Source organism: Epinephelus moara, chromosome 2 (genome assembly GCF_006386435.1).
Source record: "Epinephelus moara isolate mb chromosome 2, YSFRI_EMoa_1.0, whole genome shotgun sequence".
Taxonomy (NCBI): Eukaryota; Metazoa; Chordata; class Actinopteri; order Perciformes; family Serranidae; genus Epinephelus; species Epinephelus moara.
This window is the reverse complement of record NC_065507.1, coordinates 35,629,254-35,649,961: the sequence shown is the minus strand read 5'-3', so window position 1 is coordinate 35,649,961 and position 20,708 is coordinate 35,629,254. Positions and strand designations below refer to the sequence as shown.

The following is a 20,708-nucleotide window of genomic DNA, read 5'->3' as shown; positions in this document are numbered from 1 at the left end:
AGCCCATATTACAGGCAGGCAGTCCAAAAATACATCTGAGGCACTCTGATTGTAGTTAAAAATCTTTTATTGATTCATGGATAAACCAAAGCGTTTTGACTAGAGAGTCTTCATCATCCCTGATGAATACTCTCTCATGGAAAGGCATTGGTCTCTAGTGGAAACATGTTTCGACCAGAGAGTCTTCATCAGCGTTGATGAAGACTCTGGTCAAAATGCTTTGGTTTATCCATGAATCAATAAAGGATTTTTAACTACAATCAGAGTGCCTCAGATGCATTTTTTAACTGTTTTTTTTTTTTTTACAATTAGTACACAGTGTCTTAACCCAGTGCAGCACTCCCTATTTTTCTTCTGTAATTTAAACAAATTCCCTGCAGTTCTACACCACTTGCAGTAGTCTAGATTAGTTAGATTGAAGGTGTTATGAAAACCAAGAATGCATGAAGAACAATATCATTGTATGGACTCTTTATGATAAAATGGGAGAATAATCATAATAATCAGGGGTGGACTTTACCATTAGGCCTCCAACTAAAAGGGCCCAACAGTTATAGATCTATTATGATGTTCAGTTATGACAAATTCTTAAATATGTTACTATTCTAACTCATTATACCCCAAAATAATTTACAAAAGGCCCCAAAAGCAACTGGACACCTCTACTTCAGAGGAAAACAGGGTACCATTACATTTACCGGATGGATAAATGTTACTGGTTATGTTGCAGATTCAGATTTTTACTCACAAAATATAACAAAATATTGTGCATTACAAATTATTAAACTGCCTAGCATTATGTGAGAAGTAAACGCAATTTGCCCCCAAATCACTCAATACGCCCCAGTTAATAACAATGAAAGCACAAGCAGCTGGAAAGAGAGAAGAGACACTGAGCGATGCTTTATCATCCAAAGTCTGGCTAAAACTGAACTTTAAACAAAGAAGTCTGTAGAAGTTTTAATAAGTCACTTCCTACTGCTGAACATTTGACTGTTAGTGTTAATTCAGACACTTTGGTGCTGTGGGGAAAAATCTACTGTTTCTCTCATTGCGCCACCAGTGTGCTCCGATCGATTGATCAGCTGTGTGATTGGCTATCAGGGTAGTCCAAAAATGTTATTTTCATAAGGTGTACTTGTTTTTGTCAGTTATCCAAAATAGTATAATTATGGTTGATATAGGCTGCTTCAGTGTCACTGATTGCGGGCACTGAGCTATAAGTTTTTCCCCATTCTTGCATGAGGGACCCAAGCAGCATCGCATTTATAAAAGACGGGAATATTTCAGTTGACAATCACCGCCATAGACTATGTATAAAGATGGATGACATGACGGCTCCTTAAAAGTGAAGCCAAAATATCATGAATGCCCCCTGGTGGTTGGCTGCAGTATAGGCTATAAAGCCTGTCACCGTTATGTTATCTGATTGGACATGAGCCAAACTAAAAACTCAAAGTTCACATCAAATTAATTTTTGTCAAAGCCGGTGTCTGTCAGGTAGCTCTTATCACACTGCTTTATGTTCAAGTGTTGGTTTTAATTTTGGTTTTAATTTGTTATTAGATGCTATAAAAAGGGGATTTGACATCATGATTGACAGCTGTGTGTGCCAGTTGGTACTTGCTATCAGTGGCACAATGGTCGGATGGTGGTAGCTCCTTACCAGATAGCGCTTCTGCGCAGACTCTGGCACCATATGTTGTTAATAATGCAAGGTGGCAGCAGCAGTATCGGTGATATTTTGGCTTCATTTTGGATAGTGGAAGGAAGTGGAGGCGCATTGTCCAGTGTTGCAGACTCTTGTCTAATAAAAGTAGCTATCTCTAGCTCCAAAAGTCACCAGATGATGTCACACACTCATTTATATATTGGAGACATCATCATGCATTAATGGAAGCATTAAAACTTTGCTGAATTAGATTCAGTAGAAAAATCCTCAACAGAAAATTTGAATGGTATGAGAGCTATGGCACTTAAACTATGTTACTGCACTTTCCCATGAAAGTGAATGCTACAATATATTTCTCACTTTTTCCCTGATGGTTTGAATAAGTTGATAAATTTGTTGCTAGTTGCTTTTTTAGAAATAACATCGCCTAAAGAGTCTGAAAAGTCTAAATCTAGTGAGAAAGTCGCCAAGTTGGCAACAGTGGCGTTGTCCATCTTAAGAAACTGTCATTGGTGTAAACTGACAGATTGGTTTCAGAATGTGGCAAACTGGTGCTTTGCATGTAGTTGGGAGTTTTAACTCTTCTCGTTGCCAATCTTTGGTCTTAACCAGCCTGAAGACTCAGGAGCACTCAGTGGTAGCATTTAAAACCATGCTGTCAGAGGTCTAGGGGTAGCACCCCAAATCGAGCTGCACAGGAACCAGTGAACTGAAGTCTCATTTCTTCAGGAATGCACACATCCAAACATTCGTCAACGTTTGCTGACAGAGTATCAGGCCCCTGTGAGTGCTGCTGTGCTGAGGAGGTGACATATAGATCCCTATACGAGCTGAACTGTGGCAGCTACACAGTAATTGGGTGGAGGCGAAGCTGTCACTTATCATTGTTAATCTCAAAGGCACTTCGCCCATCATGCCTTTCTGAAAGTAATACCTGTTCCCATACACTCGGCAGGTTTTCTAGCAGGAGTTAATCAATCTTGTGTTGTATCTGTAAACAGCATTTCTCAAAGATATTTTGATTTGCATACAAATGCTATACTCTGCAGTAATGTAATCTGGGCCTGAAGGAAGTAGTTAATCTTTCAAAGGAATAGGCTGCAGCAGCTTTAGCATCAAAACAGCCGTTGTGGTATGAAGTCCAACAATTGTTATGCTGTAGAGCTTGTGTTGCATTTCACTGAGCCCCTGAAGGGCCTTAGACCAAGATTATTCTGTACTGTCCGGACAGGTTGATGTCCTTTATTCAAAAGTGATCATGTCATGCAGTGGTTAATAGTTACATCGCACACAAAGTCATACAAGGACTGCAGAATCACAACCCGTGATCTTCAGTCATGTCCAACATCAAACACTTTGGAGGAGATGTTTAAAATGTCTTGCTTTTAACTTGGTGCCTTTAAGTTGTAAGCATCAAAATCATGTGGCATTCAAACTGGCTGATCAAGCTTTTCTGGATGCTGTGTCCTACTGTTAGAGTAAAGAAATACATACAGTAAATACACTTTAAGTGTCAGGTGACAGTGACAGGTGTGATTAATGGGCAGGTTGCATAGCTTGGGTTGTTTAGATAGTATCCATTAATACGTGGTGATGACAGTGTAGAATGTTTGTGAATTGATGATCGCAAAAAAATATAATCCTCTCTGTTGTAGGTTTAATCTTGGTGTCTAGGCAAATATTAGGTTTGTAAAAAACTTTTTCGGTTGTCCAGAAAGTGATGAGACAACCCAATGCTTGAGACAACTGGAAAAGATAGCAACTGTCAGTGAATGTCAGTTAAGTAATTAAATTCTCCCACATTCAAAGGTGGTTTTTAATATCACTGTTTGAAGCCTGGAAGCCATATTGTGTCGACATGTTCTGTTCTGCCCTTGTCTGATGCATATAAAGAATTATGTCTTTAGGAGGGTCGTGTCCTCGTAAAGTAAGTCATTGGCATGTGGTTGGTCTGCGAGTTATTGAATAAATAGATTTTATTGTTGGCTGAAACACTTAGTACATTACATTTTTTCTACATGAGCAGTTTTCCTCCCCAACATAAAATTTACAGTTCATGATTTTATAGTTGTGACAGACGCCAGACGCAACACGGCAACAGAGCCTGCTATTTCAGAGATGCCATCATGGTTATAAACAATGAGTGACTCTGAGTTTTGTGTCTGCCACAGAGCAAAGAGGAGAGTGGAGGAGACGGCCAGACGGTGAAGCTGTCCAAGTTGAACGGAGTGAAGAAGATTGAAGATGAAGGGGAAAGCAGAGAGATGATCACCCCTGCCCTCAGAGCAGCGCTGACAAAGCAAGGTGAGGAAAAAGGCGATCTGGATTCAGTCACAAATTATCGCTCTAACACAAAATACAACAAATTAGACACAAAGATGAAGATGACTGACACCGCTTCAGTTGGCTGTGAAATTTTATGAGTTGTTGACTTGTGTAAAACTGTGTAGCCATTTCCAAGAGAACATCTGCTGGTGACACTGGGGACTGTGGATAATATATTCATATTATCTAGCTGTACTGCTTTGCATTAAAAAAATCACATTACAGACCAGCTGCTTGTCAGCATATCCTCAACCTTTCTCCTTCCACAAGGGCAGCAAAGTTGTAATTGACTTTAAAACATGACTTACGATCTATGCCATGTTTTAAATTTCGGCAGTAAATCTAACAAACATGCACAAGTTAATGGGGGGAGTCAATTTAGATTTTATTTCTATGAAGTATTCATCTGTTACCAAAGTTACTGACAGAAGTTGTCTCTTCTCAAAGTTGTAATTCTGTCTCAAAAGCTATAATTCATTCCCATGCATGCTGCAGGTGGTTTGAAAGCTACTGTGTTAAGCTAATTAGGAGACTGGGTACACCACCCAAATCTGTGTTAAAGACAGAGTTAATAAAAGTAGCTCAGAAGTGTGTCATAGCAAAGCTAATGCTCACTGTTTCATGTAAGAAGCTAAAACACTTAGCTTCTCAGTCCAGGAGGTATAACTGAATAAAAACCACAAATATGGATGGTCTGCCCCAGGCTACTAGTTAGCTGATTAGTCACAGTAACTAGCAGACAACTAATCTTTGATATCATATATGCAATTTTACTATTCCATACCAAGTTTCCAGCAGCTTTAAAGAATAGTTCCAAATACGCTGAAAATTATAGATCTTAGAAAGACAGCCAATTTGAATCAGCCAAACCTGCACTGACTTTAAAAACTTTAAAAATTGGTTAAGAAAATTGCAATCAGTTCATCTCTGCTGTTTGTTGACCTCAAATGCTGATTATTTTGGCGGACACGCAGAAAGAAGAAACACACTGGAACCTCTTCTTGGATGATGTTAGAGTCAGTCAGCTGCTGGGATTACATCCTGTGTTCCAGCCTTTTTCTTCAACATTCTGACAGAGAAATTAAAGCTGGTCAGAGGTGCTACATGAGGATAGGTGTGGTGCCGGGGAATGTGTGTTGTCTAATGGCACCTAATGATGCATTGCAGTCCAATTAGCGTCTCTGCCTCCTCCTGTCCTCAGGGTGCATTCCCAAGAGTCTCACTGCTCTCCTCCCACGCCAAAATCTCAACAAAGCTACAGTACTCTTAGCTGGTGTCAACATGGTAGTGTTTACAAATTTCCCTAATTCAACGTACAGACTTGCGCACTGTAATCACCTTAAAATACTATAGTTTTTGCCTATTGTCTCCATTTGAGGACCAAACATTAACTCACTGAAATATCTCTGATTACACATACACAGACAATGATAAAAAATGATGTGAGATTTAAATTTGGATTAAGAATATGTGAAATTATCTAGTCCTGCCTTTGTGAAAGTGGATTTACTGAAGTGGGGCTCTGTTTGAATGCTTGACATGGAGTATGGCTCAATATTTATGATACTGCACATGGTGTTGTGGTAAATGAAGCTACGTGTTGTGTATGCATATGTTCTCTGTGTAGGTGTTGCCTCTCACAAAGCCTCAGAGCGTCAGCTACTGACTCATTAGTTCTGTCTAAAACATTTTACTATTTCTTTCTATTTAGTCCATTTACTAGTATAACACATGCCAGTAACCCCCCACTGTTAGCTTACACAACACTCTATAAATAGGACTCTGTGAGCAAGACTTCACTTCATTTGACCAAATGTTGACCTGCTTCATGGTGTTTATGTTGGCAACACTCGGCCCCGGCAGACGGTTTGTTTTATTTGCAATAAAAGAATAAAGGATGAAAGTTTTGGCATTGTTTTAATGATATTGGGTCTTGAAAGGCTGTATTTCCTGAATGGCCTTTTTCTGGCATAACATGGATACACAAGTCACACATCTATTGAAACTCCTGTGAAAAGTCCAAGAAAGTTTTAACATAGTACTCCACATTTAAAGCTCCAGTGTGTAGGATTTAGGGGATATATATATTGGAAGAAATGAAATGTAATATAATAATATCTTTTTAGTGTATAATCCAAATAAGAATCAATGTCTTATTACCTTAGAATGAGCCGTTTATATCCACACAGGGAGCGGGTCCTTGTCCATGGAGTTTGCCATATTGCACCACCATGTTTCTACCGTAGCCCAGAACGGACAAACCAAACACTTGCTCTAGCTAGGCCCATTTGCGTTTTGTGTATTGCATTTTTGCATTGGCTACTGTAATTCTCAGCCCCTTGACGATGAGCCAAGCGGCATCTGAAAAACACTGATTTATAACGCGAAACTACTTTATCCAGTGTTTTTTGCTGATTTTAATCACCTGATTTGTCTGTTCTGGGGAGGAAGACACGTCTGCGGGTAATTCAGCTCCCGGTTAATATCCCTAGAGCAGTGAACACTGAGGGAATTTTAAAAAATGTATGTTTCTCACTTCTCCAGACGACGAGCTGCTCTTCTTCCAGTTAACAGTCAGTTCAGCGTCAGCACTAGCAGCTAACATCCATACCCAACCGTTAAACCAAACAAACTCTATCCTTAAACCCATTAATAACAGTTGGGTGATGTTAGCTATGTGATGCTAACAGTTAGCCCTGTCACTGTGTGTGTGTGTGGCTGATGGACACTCCCACCTGTCCCCTGGCGTAGAGCTCACACTCCCAGCAGCTGCAATCCATACAGTCTGTGTTGTGGTGAAGCTGGAGCGGTGTATTTGACAGAGTTGGTGGTTCAGCGTTCCAAGATGCCACCAGAGCATTCGAAAGTATGGCGATACTACACACCACTCCATTCACATTATTGGTATTGAATGCTCTATTACTTCTATTGGTATTGGTATCACTTTAAAGGTACTGGTATTAGTACTGGTATCATATTTTCTTAAAACGATACTCAGCCCTAGTAGTGACCGGGTGCCAGTAACCAGCAGGCATCAAGAGACACAGCACCGGCGAAACGCCAAACGAGACCTAGTCTGGGATTGGCTTTTACTTTCACTTTGGCTGGCGAGCATGTTTACAAACTGTAACAGACTATCCTGGATAGTATACCTTTTAATTAGTTTTTCTTCTTTTTGCCTAACAGGCATCACACAGGAGCACACACACACATACATGCATTTGATTAACTGTTTTGTCATCATGCTTTATTGTTTTTGTTATGATTCCTCCTGGCAAAGTGTTTGTTATTTTCCCCTTGTCTCAAGTATTGATGCCTCACACATTGAAGTACAAGTATTCATAGCACATCTTGTACTTTTTCAGCAGATGCCATTTCTCAGGAATACCAGAGAAAGGAGAAATACAAAGACATTTCTTTTCTTCTCACCATCCACCTCCCCCTCACTTTGGCTCGATCCTCTCCCCTGACACATTGAAGGACATGGAGGCATTGGAAATCAATTTCCCTAACAAACACAAGAGGGGGAACATTGCTTACATTAAGGTCATTAATGGTTAAATAAACTGCCAGTGGGTCCAGTTCTTGACTGTGGTTTCCACAGCCGTCTTGGCCTGGGATTGTATATTGTTATGTGTCTTGCATTTGCTAAGAGCGAGGTTAGAGGACATATGCTAAGTTATTTTCAGGTTGGAAAACAATTTGAAGCTGGTCAGCATGTTTTTGCCCCAAAGAGGAAAAGGCACAACAAACATTAGGTGTTTGGGCAAAACAGAAATTGGATTCTGTGTTGGTGCATTTGTAGTTACAGTGATTTTTCTGCTTAACAAAAGAATGACCTTGATAAATGGCAAGCTGTTTCATTCAGGTGTTAAATCAAAAATGAGTCCTTTCACCATTTAGCCTTTTCTCCTAATATACTCTAAACAGCCTTGATGAATACAATTTGTATTCGAGTCATCTAGCATCAAACCTGAGATCTGTGAAAGCTGTGAGAGCTCACACACACCCTGACACAAATCCCCTGCTGTGTTTCAATTAGATATTCCAACTACAAAGGTTTAACAGCAAAACACATAAGGTTTCAAAATAAAGAGTTCCTATCTGAATTCCACGTCAGGCTGTTTCTCCGCTGCATGGCTTAACCAGAAAGTCTCTTTAAATGTTGGGACTTTAAAAGTGAGCCGATCCTGATTCCCCATAGAAGCAATCCCAATAACATGTTCTGGTATTTCTGAGCAGAATAATTGATACAGATGAAGGTGTTCTCTTTGACAGACATCACAGAGGAGGATATGTAAAAATAAAAAAACAGAGCAGCCTGCCAGGACTCACCCAAGCATGGCCATTCATAGCCAGTGGTATTAGGCCGTGGTAATATAAGAGGATAGAGAGGCTGACTTGTGAAGAAAGTGAACTTGAAGCATTTTATCCTCCTTTTATGCTCAAAGAGAATTTGAAACTACATCCCCTCCTTCCTCCTGCTGATGTGCCCTTGAGTTGCTGCTAGTCGCTTTATTGGTGGTGTACAGTGGCAGCAGAGGACTGTAAATGGATATGACTTTGTGAATGTTGAGCGGGGCTTTGTTTATGTACCACTCAATGAAAGTGTGATCTCCACGTTTCTAAGTATCAGTTGTGTGCTGAATTTGACCTATGTGGTCCTGGGTCAAAGAGGTGTTTACTGACTGAGAGCCTCATTCTTCTCTCTTGTTGTCCTTTCTCTTTGTGTGCAGGGTACAAACTGATTGGAAGTCACTCAGGAGTAAAGCTTTGTCGATGGACCAAGGTAATGGAATTCACTTTTCTCAATAAACTTTTTTTGCAACTGAAAGCATGAATCACATTAAAGGTGTTTTCTCTGTTGGTTAGTCTATGTTGCGAGGGAGAGGAGGCTGTTACAAGCACACTTTCTATGGTATTGAGTCCCACCGGTGCATGGAGACTACTCCCAGCCTGGCCTGTGCTAACAAGTGTGTCTTCTGCTGGAGGTATGTACCTGAAGAATAACATGACTGCATGGTTTCAAAGAGACAGACTTTGATTATGGCTCTGATCAGACTGATAGTCTAGTTCTTGACTATCTTAAAGGTGCAGTTTAGGGTCGGGCCACTGTAAAAGTTTGCAAACTGGTTTGATGTTGCGCCAAACCTGGACAGGTATACTACTTTTTACTACCAGGTGTCGCACTTGACCCAGCAGCCCCCCCTGAGTGGGATGTAATTAGACTGTATCCTAACCACAAACAAGCGTCCAATATATGCACTGTCATATATCAGCTCTGCGCTCGACTGGAAACATAACCACTTAAAAGATGGATAAGTACTTGCTATCTTTATATCTTTGTACTTTTTAAACAGAGAACACAGATTTTATATTGTGATATTTTCTGGAAAAGACATATAGTATAACCAATAGCAAGTAGGTTGTTATTAGCAATGGTCGTTTACCCGAAATTTACCCGAATTGACCACAGGTATTGAGTACCTCGCTGAAAACATGTTTGTTCTCAACTGTTTTTTGGTCTAACTCCCATCAATGCCACTTGCTCCCAAACTGGCTGCTGTTCAATGAAAGTTAACAGGGTTGCTTAAATGGTAGTTTATCAAAGTTACTAGTCCCTCTGCACATCGACCAGAGGCTAGCCTTCCCTGTAAGCCCCAACTGGTTATCTCTATGGCAGCATTGGCCTTGCAAGGTTCATGGATTTAAAACAGTAGATGGCGTGTTGAGCTGTTTTCAACCCAAGAAGAAATACGTATTTAATCAAATTTGGTACGAGGTGTCACACCAGCATTAATGTTTTTTCATTTATATCTTTTAGTGTGCATTTCAAAAACAAGTTTAAGTGTGCAGCATCTCTATATTAAATTGTCCATTGCTGTGAATGATCACTGCGTCTCAGGTCCGGGTCAGCACCTCTAACATTGTGGTATTTATTGGTATCCATTTTGCTATACTCCTTTACTGATTTTATAAATACTTTAAATCACGTTAAAACTTTAACATGTTGTTAAAGATTATGTTTTTTAAAAGTGCAGCATGTTGCTACTTGAACCATAGTGGAATCTATCACAGGGGAGCAGGGTTCTCAGAGTTTTAATAGCTTTTGAGGGTTATTGCATGCTTAGTTTTTCCTTTTCTTGTTAAACCTAACATGTTTACCTTGTTAGTCAGCATCACGCTCACACTGAGTGATGATCTTTCTGTGGCAAACAAGTTAATGATTTAGGTGCAGAAAACTAATGGCCAGCATAACTGCGAGGCCTAAAGGTGGACACTGATTCATCATGACATTGGCGAGAGACTGGGCCTTTTACTGCCCTCAAGTTCCATTTGAAAAGGGGACTGTGTTAAGCACTGAAAGGTCGCTGTCAGAATGTGCTGTGGTGAACTGCCTCCCTGTCACCACAGATATGCCAGTTTCCCCTCAGGCAGCTATGTGGGATGACAGGAAGTAAGCAATTTAGGGCACAGATGTATTGTTGCAGCTGCCATCGCCATCCACCTCTTTGTAACAACAGGTGGAATGAAATTTGTTGTGCAAGGCAAGAATGTGTGGTGTGAGCGTGTGCATATGCATGCAACAGACTGTCTGACATTTGTAATGCCTGAGAATTTGCTGTTGCACCTAGACATCACACTTAGACAGTCATAAGGTGTTATCAACACCCAAAGGAGGTGCATTTTTTTACAGTATAATGCACTCTTTCACTTTATATGTTTTTATAGTGTGAGAATTAGCGCAGCCCATATAATTCACTTTTAGTCTGATAGGGCTATCACAATAACTGCTGTATCACAAGACAACCACAGGGGATGGCAAGCAACTGCCACAACTGTTTATGTTTTGTCTTTATTTTTCATTGGAGCGCTGCGTATTTACAGTATGCGACAATTCCAGTAGCGATTCAAGGTCCTGAGCGTCCCTTCTGTGCTGAGCGCTGCATGTTTGCCGTCATTTCTGGTCGTCTAGGGTAGAAAACATACAAGTTTGGGTAAAACATTGCAGCAGCGCATCACTGTCACTTTTTTACCCAGCTGTTCAATCACAGTGGAGGAGGGGTGGGACAAATACCACAAAGACCATCGTCACATTGATAAACAACAACGACATTGAAGGAGAAATTAATACTGAACCCACACAGACTGGTGGGTCTGTCTTCTCTCCCATCATGCTTCATCCTTCCCTTATTCCAGAGCAGAACCTACCTTGAGCTGACATTTTTACCTTTGCAGATATTCTGTCATAGCAACCCGATGCAACCAGAACATCTCAGCTGAAAAAATGCTGCACTCCTTATTGCACCTTATTGCCCCCCTGTGTTCTGCATCTAACAATGAATTTGTTTAAAAACTGTCATCTTTGTCATATAAAAAGCAGCAACCTGATGATAACAGTAAAGCTTAAAGCACCAAAATCAGGATAAATGAAGTTATTCGCAAAGACAACAAAAAATGGCAGCTGTCGAGCCACGCTTAATCACCGTGGGGGAAATTCCTCCACCGCAACAGCTCTAATTTATTATATTATATTTCTATATATATTTGCACCTTGTTAGAAGGATGCTCATCTGAATCAAGTGGAATGTGTGTTAGACAAATGACCCCAGCTAATAGCCTAAATCTGTCTAAATTAGAGTAGTGCCTTGGAGCGATACTGGCTTTGAGTTTGTACCTATGCTTACTTTTGCGCCTGTGCATTCTGTGTGGGCTGGTGCATGCACCTCTTGCATCCCACCTCTGCGGCTCTGATGTCCATTCAAACTTCTGTGGTGTTTGCAGTGCCTTGCATGTAGACACATCTTTCAGGAGGCGCATATCTGCAGCTCTCTGCGAGCCCTGCAAACCACCTCTGCGGCTCTGTTGAAGCTCTGCGCAAGCTTTTTCGCAAGCTTTTCTGCAAGCTTTTCCACATAATTTTAAAGCAGGCATAAATGATCAAGATGTATAGTAGCATTTCTGAGTGGTTGCAGTATGTGTGCTTTTATTCCTTATCTGTTTATCTGTGTGCCCCACTAACAGACACCACACCAACCCTGTGGGCACAGAGTGGCGCTGGAAGATGGACCCTGCTGAGAAGATCCTGCAGGATGCCTTGGAGAAGCACCAGAGCATGATTCGACAGTTCAGAGGTTTGTCCTTTAAGCAGGTCAAACATGAGTATTCTGTCCCGTTCCACCTCTCAGTATAACTCTAGCAGTCTGTCTGGCTATTTGATTATCCATCCATCAGTCACACTGTTGAGTTCACATCATAAACTTTAATCCCTTCCTATTCCTTGTAGGAATAAACATGGACATAATAGCACACACTTTGCATCTTCATTTTACTGCTCATGACCTCTTGTAATGCTGTGTGTAATGAAGCAGAGTGAAGATCTGATGCTTCGTCTGCTGTTTCATCACATTTTTGCTCTACTACCTCATCAGTCACTTCCCAACACACACACACACACACACACACACAATTTAATTTCCCCATCTGGCACCTCCATTGTGTCAGTGTCACAACTACACTATATTTTCTTAAAACCTATCAACATTTGAGCTGTAACGTCACTGAGGGTTCTACAGGATACCAGCTATATTGGAATTACAGTTTATAATGGTTTATAATAAAAGAATTAGCGCTGTAGCCACACTTTTGGGGCTCCAGTATTACTACTTGCAGTAAAACTGTTGGCATTTGGGATGTATTTTATCTGGCTGCTACCAGCATTGGCTGAGGATAACTAGTTGGACTCCCAGAGCTCAGTGAAAACCGAATTTAGTGATCATAGTGTAAATATTCCCTCAGCAGATTCTCTCTGAGAGGTTTTGAGGAATGTTGTCAAAACATGGTGGTGACACTTTTATCAGACATTTATTAAAGCAAACAAGCACTGATTGGAAAAATGTTTGTATTCCAGATGGATTTAAGGGTTGTAAACAAGATCTTCACTGCAGCTTATGTTTATTGTTCTGAACGATTAATCTAGTTCTATACATTTTTCGATTTAACAATGAATGATTTAATCTTTGAAATGTCCTGACCGACCTGAGGTGATTACTTACTTACTGATATTTTAAAAGACAGAATTATAAACCACACACATAAACAGCATGAACAGTTATCACCATCTCAGCAGTGTTGTATTTTGAGCCTCTTTCACGTGAAAGCTGCAGTACAGCAGTAAGCACCGCACTGCCCCAGTCCAAATTACATCCAGTTTTTTGTTACAGGTATGCTGCAAAGTTTTAACACTTACTTTTTGTGACATGGCTGTGGCTGTGCAGCCTGTTGAGATTCAGAACTAATTTATCCTGCAGACCCCTGTCCGCACAGCCAAAGCCACAGATGCACACTCTCACACAAATACACACACCACTTCTGTTAAGCCCAAACTCAATTTGCCAAACTGTCTTCTTTTCAGTTCAGTTGATGCTTTCTTTTATTTGTTTTTTGTTGTAACTAGTAAAGGACCCAGTACCAACACTTTTCTTTGGAATCCATAGTCTACACTGACCGCCATTGTGGCCTACTTTGAAGAGTTCACCTATAATGCAAAGCTTTTAAGGGAAACCTTGACAGTTTGTATCATAACAGTGTTGGTAGTGTGTGTAAATGAACAGTGGCCAGCAGCCAGATCTCACTGCTCATTTGCCAGTGAAAATCATCCAATCAAACGGTAAAACTAGGCAGTGCTAAGCAAATATAAAGTAAGATTGGGTTATTGCATTGTCAACTTAGGCAATATGACAAATTTATTGTTCAACACAACAATGGATGGTCACAACAGTTGTCCTCAGGAGTCCATGAAAACAGAATGCTATTGAATTATGCTAGGCGTGTTATGAATTCTGTAGCGTATCAAAAACAGGTAACAGCAGGCTAACATATGTCTAACATTGTACATAATGACCCATGTAATGTTAGCCCAGACTGTGTTCACACTACGAGTGACAAAGCAACAGCGTGGCAGCTACGTTATAGTTGAATCTCCTTTGAAATGCAGCAGAAAAAAAGACTACAAATGTGCCTGTTTGGCGATTCTTGATTAAAGCAAAAGAAAAATGAGAGCCAGAGAATGTGAACAAAGTGATTTGTAAGCTCTGTGGTAAACAAATAGGGACTAAAGATTAAAACACCACAGATTTCAACTCCCATCTTAGAGCTCACCATCCAGCAGAATACACAGATCTGCCCCTGATGGCATCCACAAGGAGCAGCCAGAGAGAAACTCCTACTACTGTATGATGAGCAATAGTGGTGTGCCATACAGTATCATCTCGTTCATAATAATACCGGCATCATTTTAATATGATATGAAAAATTCATATTGTGATACTCGGGAAATTTGACTTGTTGTTACTGTGTAGCTGAAAGCAAAATTATTATCGTTATGTTGATAATGGTGTTATTAAATAAAAATGACCTTACCAGTTGATTCATCTGATATCTCTGTAAAATAGCACTTACTGCCTGTACATTGTGGCCATTTACCGTTATTGCACCTTATGCATCTCCAGTCCATAAATATTTGTGCCTATGTGTGTCTCTCTCCTCAGATATATTTGGACAATAATTTTGTACATTTTTGTTTTCCTTAAAGCAATATTGTCAACAGGGTAATTTTAATATCGCCCAACCCGACTGCATTTTCTGATTCTCTCCTCAAATGTTTTCAGAAACATATTTAGCTTTCTGTGTAACTGTAATAGGAAAACGTTTCTTACCAGCTGGCCGCCGTATTGTTTTCTGTGTCCAAACAGAAGAGCTCGCATAATGGTGTCCACCAGTGAGAGTGTTTATTGATACGGTGTAATACATTGCATTCTGGTAGTTATAGGTTTTCTACCTACTCTTGAGCCAAAGGGAATGCCACACTGATTTTCTCTGTTTTCTCTGGTCATGCAGCACCAATTTCAAAAGTATATGTGTCTCTCTACTTTATAGACAGCCCAGTTTTATGAAAAGACCATTTTTTCAGTAGTGAACTTCTTTAAATTTGACAAAATCTACAGAGGGTTGACATCAAAGATTGCCTAGCCGACGTGTATGAGTGTACTTGCAGCCAAAGTATTCTGAGGGCCTGCGACCTCACAGTGAGAAGGCTCCCTCTCTAACCTCAGAAGCCACTGCTGATCCCATTATAAAACAGAGAAGCAATTGTACTCAGGAAATGATATAAATGCCAAATGCTGAAAGCTTTTGAGACATATCTTCTTCAAAGGGCTTCTTTATAGCTAATATCATTCTCAGAGCAGTTATTCATGATGTAGTGTAATGCGTGTCATCACAGAAAATGTAATTTCCTGATGTTATTATAATGGAACAATAGTGCACATAAGCTTATATTGACAATAGGCTGGTTCTTAGTTCACTTAAAGTGAAAATAATGCGTTTGTCACAAAAGGGATTACAGTTATGGCGCTTTGTCCGGAAAATAATGAAAAGCCCATTTTCAGATGCTTTTATAAGGCAAAGCTTTGCATTTATAATTAGAAACATACCAGAGCAAAGCACAAGCCTATAGTCTCATTATCATCTATAATTTTCTTTCCAGTTGCACTACAGAATCACATTAGGCAGCCTTCAACTCCATTTACCATTGACAGCGATACGTTTTGTAATGTCTGGCTCAATGAACAATCCAGACAATGCCTCTGAAAACCCACAGTGTGATGAAACAGGTTGGTTTCTGCTGTGATAAAGTGATGATGTACCGCCTAAAAGGTCTCATCACATGGCTGTTTTCTGCATCATGCAACAGTTTATACTGAGATGTTATTGTCGCCTTTTAAATACATTAAAAAGCAGTTTTTTGCCCTGACAGCTGTCACTTAAGTTTGTCATGCCCTTCTCTCTGTAAAGACTTCAGAGTGATCTACATCTGAATCCTGCTATCTGAGTGTAGCAATCTAGCCAAGAGGCCCGTAGTAAGAAAATGCATAGAAAATTCAATAGAGTGTTGTGTTAAATGACATTCTTGTCTGCAGGCATGTGCACAGATGGACCCCAGTTGGTGCCCTTTTAACCTCTGACATGAAAAGTGCCCTTTCTGCGAGACATTTTTTCCATTTTCTTTTAATAATTTCTTATTTTAGGTTTTAAATTTGGCCCATGTAATTAGTTCTCAATTGAAAGCCTGTTGTATGACTGAGAGCTGCATACAACTTAAATTAAAATAATATTTATGTCTCCCCACCATGGATCTGATAATTCATTCAAACAAATTTGACATGCGGTTTGGTTCTGCATGAACATGCCATGTACAAAGAGTGCAGGAGGAGGAGTGCGAAGCTGCAGCCGCTGAATGTGTCTGTTCTCTGGGATTCTTTAATAATATTTAAAGCTTAATTAGAAGATAGTTATAAGAATTAGTATGCTATTATTTAAAAAAAGAAAGAAGAGGAGAAGAAAATAAGGGGAGGAGGAGAGCAAATAGACGAGAGGAAAGCAGAATGAACATAGGCCTTCTCTCGTTTGGAGGGTAGATTGGTTGGTTTATTGTTTTATTTATTCAGAGAGCAGTGTAAAGATTTGTTGTTTGTAAATGGCCATATATTGTTTAGACCATTAAAGCATGCACAATGTGGCATTGTTTTCTTTCTTGTTGCCTGTTAAACATAACCAATAAATGTAGAAAGTGAATGTGTAGCAGCTGCGAGGTACATATGGTATTGATCTTGAGACAACTCTAAGCTACACACATATTTCCTCTACACATTACTGTGCACAAATGTATTGTACATACTAAGGCCTCAAGAGCCCTTCTGGTGCTGGCAGACATATGGAAACCTCTCGGCAGGGCATACTTTGCAAGTGCATAAACTTTTTTTGCCGCCTGTGTGCACATCACTTGAGCACTTGTTCCACAAAATGTGTGAGCACGACACTGCTTGTCTATGTTGACCCTTAAAGACCCAGTGTTGAACTCCTCTTGACACAAGATGATGTGCTGGGATATTACACTGTTAGAGATCTTTTTAAACTATTACATTTTTTAGCAGTTGTTTGTTTGTTTGGTTTGTTAATTTTTACATTCATCTTTTCTTAGGATGTAATACAGTATATGCTGTTTGGTTGGCAGTTAATTCTAACTGTCCTGCATGCATTTGCGCTCCAGGCAATATGATAAAATTCACATGAGCCTACATTATGTAGTGCATTTGCATATGTACAGGAAGAAGCTTTGGTGATGTTCTAACTTTCGCAGCTAAGTAAACTTATGAATTAAATATTTTGTCTTGTGAATCTCTTAGTTACAACAACAAAGGACTTTTAATTTTTAAAATGTCTCACTCCAGTCATGCATACTATGCTAAAAACACTACATCCTTCCATCCAAGCCCCCATGTCCTTGTTTGATTTTACCAAGTGAATGCATTGAGGAGGCACCAATCAGTACCACTGGGAAGTGTTCACTGTCTCGTAGAAATTACGTTTGTAAGTTACTAACCTTTCTGAAATATGTTGTTATGGCAATCGCTGCCCGCCTATTTTTCCAGACAACATTTCTCTCACTTAACAAAACACTAGACGGAGGTAATTGGAGAGGATGCTGGGTGAACAAAGTGCAGGACTTTGACACCAGAACTTTGGGTTTGCACCCAGACCCCTGTTGTAGGTCTAGGCAACAAAAGCACTTTGGTTATGTTAAGGGAAAGATTGTGATTTCAGTTAGATGGTAATAAAAAGGCTAATAAAGAAAAATACTGCTGTAATCACTATGAATGGATACTGTATTGCAAGGTTGCTTTTACTGGCCACAAACAGCTGAAATCCGTTTTCAGTGAACTTTTGTGACTTGCCACATAAGCTAGTTGGCAACATTTCCTTATTATGTTAAGAAAACGTAATTGGCTGGTTTTATTTTTCCTTCAAAATGTGCTTGCTGCTTTAAATTAGTTGTATATAAACATAATTTCCAGGAGACAGGGCTGTCTAAAGGCCCAGACACACCTAACGGACATCAAGGAAGTAGTATCAATGAAGGCTGACTGTTGTGTTGCCTCATGTCACCAAAAAGTTGCACCTCAACACACAGCAAAGACTACAACCAACTGCCAACTAGACTGCATTTTCTGCGCCAGTGTAAAAGGAAGTACTTTTAATGTGTATTTGTCATTAAAAAAGGGAAACTGGAAGATCTGCAGGATGGATTCAAGACACTAGTTAACCAGTTTGCACATTAACAACACAACCCTATGTTGAACGAACAAATGATATTTACAGTAACACAGTTATAAACCATTTCTGCCAAAGAACTGAATGGCTTAAAAGTAATATTTCCCAATATAACAAGTTAGCTTTGATCTCAGGCCCTCTTGACTTTAGCAGTTTGTTTGTTTTCCTCACTTCAGTTTCCTTTTCGTTGCACTGAGCTGAACTTCCAGTCATAGTGATTTCATTCACCAACAGGTTCTGCTGTCTCCGATGCCATTTCAATATGCTGAATCGGCCGGAAAAAGACGAGGGCAGACTAGTGCCAACAGTGCTGGACACACCGCACAAATTAGAGCGACAGATGCTCACCGACTGCCTGACATTGACCAGCGGCTGACCGCTTGGTGTGTCAGGGCCCTAACGCCAGGGCCACACTGCCTGCGAAGCGCAGCGCACCGAAATTCTCGCGCGCGCCGGAGAACCTCCGTTCACATCAGACGCGCATTTCTCCACGCCGTCGACAAGGGATTCTGCTCCCAGCTGTTATTTTTCACTGCCTGGCTTGACACATTCGCTCGCGGCTCGCGCAGAAAATAGACCAGACGCCGAACTGATCGCTGCAAATCGTGAGCCTGCCGCGGAGCTTCCCAGCGCGGCGCGGCCAGTGTGGACGACACAAATCGTGGGCGCCGAAAGGAAACTGCCTTCTCTTCTCGGCGCTTCGAGGCTATTCGCGGCGCTTCCGCGGGCGGTGTGGCCCTGGCGTAACTCACCATGACCAAATTAAATGGAGAGAAGTGTGCAAAGCAGAGGATAAAACCTTATTAACCATCTCCTATAAATCTTGATGTCTAACCTAGGGCTGTCAACAAATATTCTAAATTCCAATTTAAATTCGAATTTGAAAAAAAATTGGACCTTCGAATGTGAAAATTGATATTCGATTGTGGAGAGAAAAAAAAACACCACCGCAGCTGTCCTCTTTGCGAGTGGCCGTTGGCCTGGGCCGCTGCACTGAAAGCACTGCATAAGGCCACACCGCCCGCGGAGGTGCTGCGAAGCGCAGCGCACCGAAATTCTCGCACGAGCCGGAGCACTTCCGTTCACATCAGACGCGCATTTCTCCATGCTGGTCGACAAGCGTTTCTGCTCCCAGCTGTTGTCTCCGTCACCCGGCTTGACACATTTGCTCGCGGCTCGCGCAGAAAATAGACCAGAACCGGCCACGGAGCTGCGCGGCGCGGCGCAGCCGGTGTGGAGGATGACACAATTGGTTAACATGGGCGCCGAGGCTCTTCGCAGCGCTTCCGTGAGCGGTGTGGCCTGACGGGTCAGAGAGGGGGGGTGACGGGTCAGAGAGGGGGGGGCGAGCGAGAGGTCCGCGGTCGTTTCTAAAGTAATGTTATAGATAGCCTAATTGTTTTATGTGTTTTAATGTGTAGGTATGTTTTCAAAGACGTTTATGTTGAAATAAAAATCCCTACAAGTAATTATGTTTCCTTGTATTAATACATATACAAGTATGTTTCCTTGTAGCCTATTAGTTTGCCCTCTTGTGGACATAATGCGAAAAAAAAAAAAAATTCGACTGGTTCGAACCAATGAGTTATTTTTAGAAGGAATATTCGAATGTCATTTTTGAGCAATTTTGACAGCCCTAGTCTAACCAAAGATAATGCAGGTCAAGTCCAGAGGACATTTCACTGTCAGGTCTTTACTTATAGTTGTCTTCCCTTGAATCAATTCTGCAGCTTCTTATACAGTAACAATCTTCATGATAAAGGCTAATGTCCTTGCTGATAGACTTCATTTTTATCTGAGATGTTCACTTCAGAAACAGAGAGCCGCCTCCCCCAAATGATAAAATGTGAGAATGTAACAGAGTTTCACATCACTAATAGCATAAGATCCATTTAATGAGATGTTAGACTCTTAACACACTTGCTGCATCCTCCCAGCTGGTTGATGTGAACAGAGTTAAGTGGGATTTCTCTCGGGGGGACAGTTTGTTGTTTGATAACTTTGCAGCTGTTTCGAGATGTGATTTGTCCTTGAAAGGTGGCACTGAAACACTTGCTTTCAATGGTTCAACCATACAAAATGCTGCAAACTTATCAATAATTCATTGACTGTGTTATAAAGCATATGAAGGCGACATTCCAAAGTTTTATTTAATTAGGATTCAGTGCAAGTACTCTCAAATCAAATGGCATCTGCTGTCGCTTCAGCAGTATCACATTAAATCCCCATGACAGGGTATGAAACTTTCTCCCCCAAAGCTTTACTATTTGTTTATTCCCTGTCTCCATCAAATTCTTGCCATGTCATACAGCATTTACTGCTTTATACTGCCAGAAAAAAAAAAAGAAATTATATGATCTCTTTGGCTGTTACTTCACTAGACGCTGTCTGCCTCCCACCCTGTCCTCCAAACCCCAAAAATCAGAAGGCTTCATCCACACTAACATTTCTTTAGCAGAAAGGGTTCGTCATTTTTTGCTGTTTACGTCCAGCATCAACACTACTGCAGTGTTTTCTGTAACCCCTAAAACAGAGACTT

At 40.6% G+C, this 20,708-nt stretch overlaps 1 protein-coding gene across 1 annotated transcript in view; it reads left to right on the top strand.

The window, feature by feature from the left end:
* The window catches only part of tyw1 (tRNA-yW synthesizing protein 1 homolog (S. cerevisiae)), a 94,123-nt gene that overhangs the window by 17,207 nt on the left and 56,208 nt on the right, over positions 1–20,708 (top strand). Inside the window, exons 8-11 of the mRNA XM_050066591.1 lie at positions 3,844–3,976; positions 8,734–8,786; positions 8,870–8,988; positions 12,023–12,132. Coding sequence (XP_049922548.1) covers positions 3,844–3,976; positions 8,734–8,786; positions 8,870–8,988; positions 12,023–12,132 — 415 coding nt within the window. The remainder of the gene's footprint in view (positions 1–3,843; positions 3,977–8,733; positions 8,787–8,869; positions 8,989–12,022; positions 12,133–20,708) is intronic.